At 57.3% G+C, this 3,220-nt stretch overlaps 1 protein-coding gene across 1 annotated transcript; it reads left to right on the top strand.

The window, feature by feature from the left end:
* Window positions 1-667: 667 nt before the first annotated feature.
* Window positions 668-2,998, top strand: GPSM3 (G protein signaling modulator 3). The gene is made up of 4 exons (XM_049889587.1): window positions 668-1,091; window positions 1,310-1,415; window positions 1,629-1,828; window positions 2,036-2,998. Exons 1-4 carry the CDS (start codon window positions 1,047-1,049, stop codon window positions 2,171-2,173), a joined length of 489 nt encoding a protein of 162 aa, XP_049745544.1. The 5' UTR covers window positions 668-1,046; the 3' UTR covers window positions 2,174-2,998.
* The last annotated feature ends 222 nt before the right edge of the window (window positions 2,999-3,220 follow it).

Genomic DNA, 3,220 nt, shown 5'->3' with positions numbered 1-3,220 from the left:
CCATAGGGTTCCCAAGGAGGATTCGAACTGCCAACCTTTTGGTTAGCAGCCAAGCTCTTAACCACTGTGCCACCAGGGCTCCATTTAGAGGCCTCAAATGTCTCTACCTGTCCTGCTGCTGCCTTGGTGACAGCCACCTTGACCAGCATTAATCAAGGAGAGAGCAGGGAGGTGGTCTGCTCCCTTTTCCATTTCTATATCCCTCGTTTATGACCGGAGGAAAGTTCCCCTGCCCCTTGTCTGCACTAAACTATGATTTGCCTGAGTGAACTTCATTCCATTTTCTCATTTGGTGCACGTCTTGTCCCCTGTAAACAACTTAAGGTCAGGGATAATTGTTCAACACATTTATTAGATACTCAGTAAATACACAATATTTACTGTATATTTAGCATGTGTTGGAGCCGGTGCTGGGGGTATAGGTGTATAAGCTTGAGGGCAGAACATTCCTGGGTCTGTGTACTCTGCTTCTCACTGGGACACCGCACCTTCTAGTCCCAATAGGTCTGCGGATGTGTGGGGAGGGCCAAATCCTATGTCAGGGTCTATCTTGGAGAAGAAACGGACCTGGGCGGGGGAGGGGCTGGGGGGTTCTGAGGAGTGAAACCACTTCCTGTGTAGCTAGTTCCTGTGTTGACAGTGTTGACAGAAAGAGCTGAAGGGGAGGCAGGGGTGGAGGGAACAAAGCCAGGGGCTATGGGGGTGCTGAGGCTGTGGGGATAAGAAAGGCAGGAGTCCTTCCCCACCGAGAGCCCCCCTCTAACTCCTGCGGCTGGAGGAGCTTTTCCTGATCTCTGTGTTCCCCTGGGGCTAGAGAGGTCGAGCAACTCTTTGGGTGGGAAAAGAGAACTGGAGGAAGTTGACAGGGATGGGCGGGGCCCGTGGGGGGGCTGACCAGGAACCCAGCTTCCTGCTCAGAACCCAGGCATCTAGCCCCCAGCTGGCCCCCACCCCTTCCAGCCCCCACTCCCCTCTGGAACCCAGGGTTCTGGCACTCTTCCCAAATCCCAGCCACCCCTCCCCCACCAGTTTCTCCCCTCCAGGGGATGGAGACCGAAAGAGCCCAGGACGGAGAAGAGGATGGTGAGCAGGTGAGCCGGGCACTAAGGGGGAAGACTGACACTTGACGAGAGGGAGGGGAGAGGACCCAGGCAGAGACCCAGCAACGGAGAACTCAGGAGACTTAAAAGGGCTTGGGCACACTGAGGCAGGAAGGGAGACACAGAGAGGAAGCAGGCCGCTGGCCTAGCCCCCTGCCCACTCCACCTTCTCTACCCACCCCTGCTTGACTGGAACGGACATCTCCCAGCATCAGGGCCCTTCCCAGGATGAACAGGGCTGGCCCCCTCTAAACACCACCACTCGGCCTTGGCGATCTGCTCCTCCGTCCCCTCCTCCAGGGAACCGCCACACAGGTACCTCTACCGCCCAGGGAGCTCCCAACCCTGGTTCCATCTTTCGTGATCCCATTACCAAGACCATTGTGGGCCCTCCCCTCCACCTCCTCCAGACTGTCCATCACACCCCCTCAGCTCTAACCCCAAGTCCCTAATCACCTCACCCTATTCCCCCCCCCACCCATCTCTCAAGTTCTCTGGTTCTCTGAGCCCTCCCCCTCCTCTCCCCAGCCCTAGGGCCCCGCTCGGCCTCCCTGCTCTCCCTGCAGACAGAGCGCCTTCTGGACCTAGTGGCTGAGGCCCAGTCCCGCCGTCTGGAGGAGCAGAGGGCCACCTTCTGTGTCCCCCAGATCCCCCCAAACCGAGCCCCAGCCCCACCCCGGCCTCTTGAGGACAGAGAACAGCTCTACAGCACCATCCTCAGTCACCAGGTGAGACACCTCCAGAAGGCAAGACCCAGACCTCTTGGCCCCCTAGTCCCTGTTCTGTTTCAGGCCCTACCTCTCCTTCTACCCAGACAACTGCCCCATTGCCTGCTCTTTAGTCTCCCCATCCTCATCATAGGTATCCTGTATCCCCACACTAACCCTGGCTCCCCTCAGAGCCTCACCAACACCCTTCTCCCTCCACTCCTCCAGTGCCAGCGGATGGAAGCCCAGCGGTCAGAGCCTCCCCTACCCCCAGGAGGACAGGAGCTCCTGGAGTTGCTGCTGAGGGTTCAGGGTGGGGGACGAATGGAAGAGCAAAGGTCCAGACCTCCCACACATACTTGCTGAGACCTGAACTGGCCCCTCTGCGCTCCTGGGGCTCAAAGCTGGGCGGCCCACTGCCTGCCCTCAACCCTGCTTGGCAGGGGCAGCAGAGACTGGAAGACCCAAAAGAAATCTCAATATTCATCCTTTTTTTTTTTCTAGACTAGCACCCTGGTGGCGTAGTGGTTAAGTGCTACGGCTGCTAACCAAAGGGTCGGCAGCTCAAATCCGCCAGGCGCTCCTTGGAAACACTATGGGGCAGTTCTACTCTGTCCTATAGGGTCACTATGAGTCGGAATCGACTCGATGGCACTGGGTTTTTTAGACCAGCACCCGTGGGAAATAGAGGGGGTGAAAATTCTCAAACCCTGTTAATAGTAAAAAGGCAAGGTAGGATGATCATTGAACTCCCTCCCCAAGTACTTGGGAGCTTGAGGCGGTGAGGGGATCCCAGCTACCAGGGGACACCCCACTCCTAGATCTCAGGGGGTGGTTGGGAATCTCCAGCAGGAGCTGTCGAGACATCCCTAGGAGTCAACCCACCAGGCAGGGTCTGAGAACTCAGGCCTCCACCTTGCAAGAAAAGGCAAACGTCCCAAGGTTGTGACTGGAGAGACAGCCCACCCTCCTTCCCAGTTAGAAGAAAGGAAGGGTGGGTGGGCAAGAAGAGAGATTAAGACTGTCTGCCGACGCCCACCAAGGCATTCCCCCGCCCCAGGGCTGAGGGGCCTAGAGGCTGGAAACAGACCACTAGCCCTGCCCACCCGCCGTCCCCGCCGCCGCCTCTGCTCGCTGCTCGGAGTCAGTCTGATGTTTTGGTTGTGTGAATAAATTTAATTCCCCTCTGGACTGAAGGCTAGTGTCTGGAGGGCTGGGGTTGGAGGGTGGGAAGGTAAGGCCGGAGGCCGCCTTTCTCCTTAGGCTGGCCAGAGGCCAGCTCCCCTCTCTGGCTGGTTAATTACTGGCTCATTAAGCAGCAGCTGGAGACCTCCCTAATTATCCCCCCCCCAGTCCCCCTCTCCCAGTTTTAATTAAATAGAACTAGAAGGGGAGTCATTAGGACAAGAAATA

The sequence above is a fragment of the Elephas maximus genome, chromosome 1, assembly GCF_024166365.1.
Source record: "Elephas maximus indicus isolate mEleMax1 chromosome 1, mEleMax1 primary haplotype, whole genome shotgun sequence".
NCBI classification, from domain to species: Eukaryota; Metazoa; Chordata; class Mammalia; order Proboscidea; family Elephantidae; genus Elephas; species Elephas maximus.
Note: the sequence above shows the minus strand (reverse complement) of the source record. Positions and strands in the feature narration are given on the sequence as shown.

Coding starts and splice junctions, on each gene's coding strand:
- GPSM3 (XM_049889587.1), top strand. CDS start 1,047: ATGGAGACCGAAAGAGCCCAGGACGGAGAAGAGGATGGTGAGCAG. Junction 1,092..1,309: donor GAGAAGAGGATGGTGAGCAG/GTGAGCCGGGCA, acceptor GACATCTCCCAG/CATCAGGGCCCTTCCCAGGA. Junction 1,829..2,035: donor GCACCATCCTCAGTCACCAG/GTGAGACACCTC, acceptor CCACTCCTCCAG/TGCCAGCGGATGGAAGCCCA.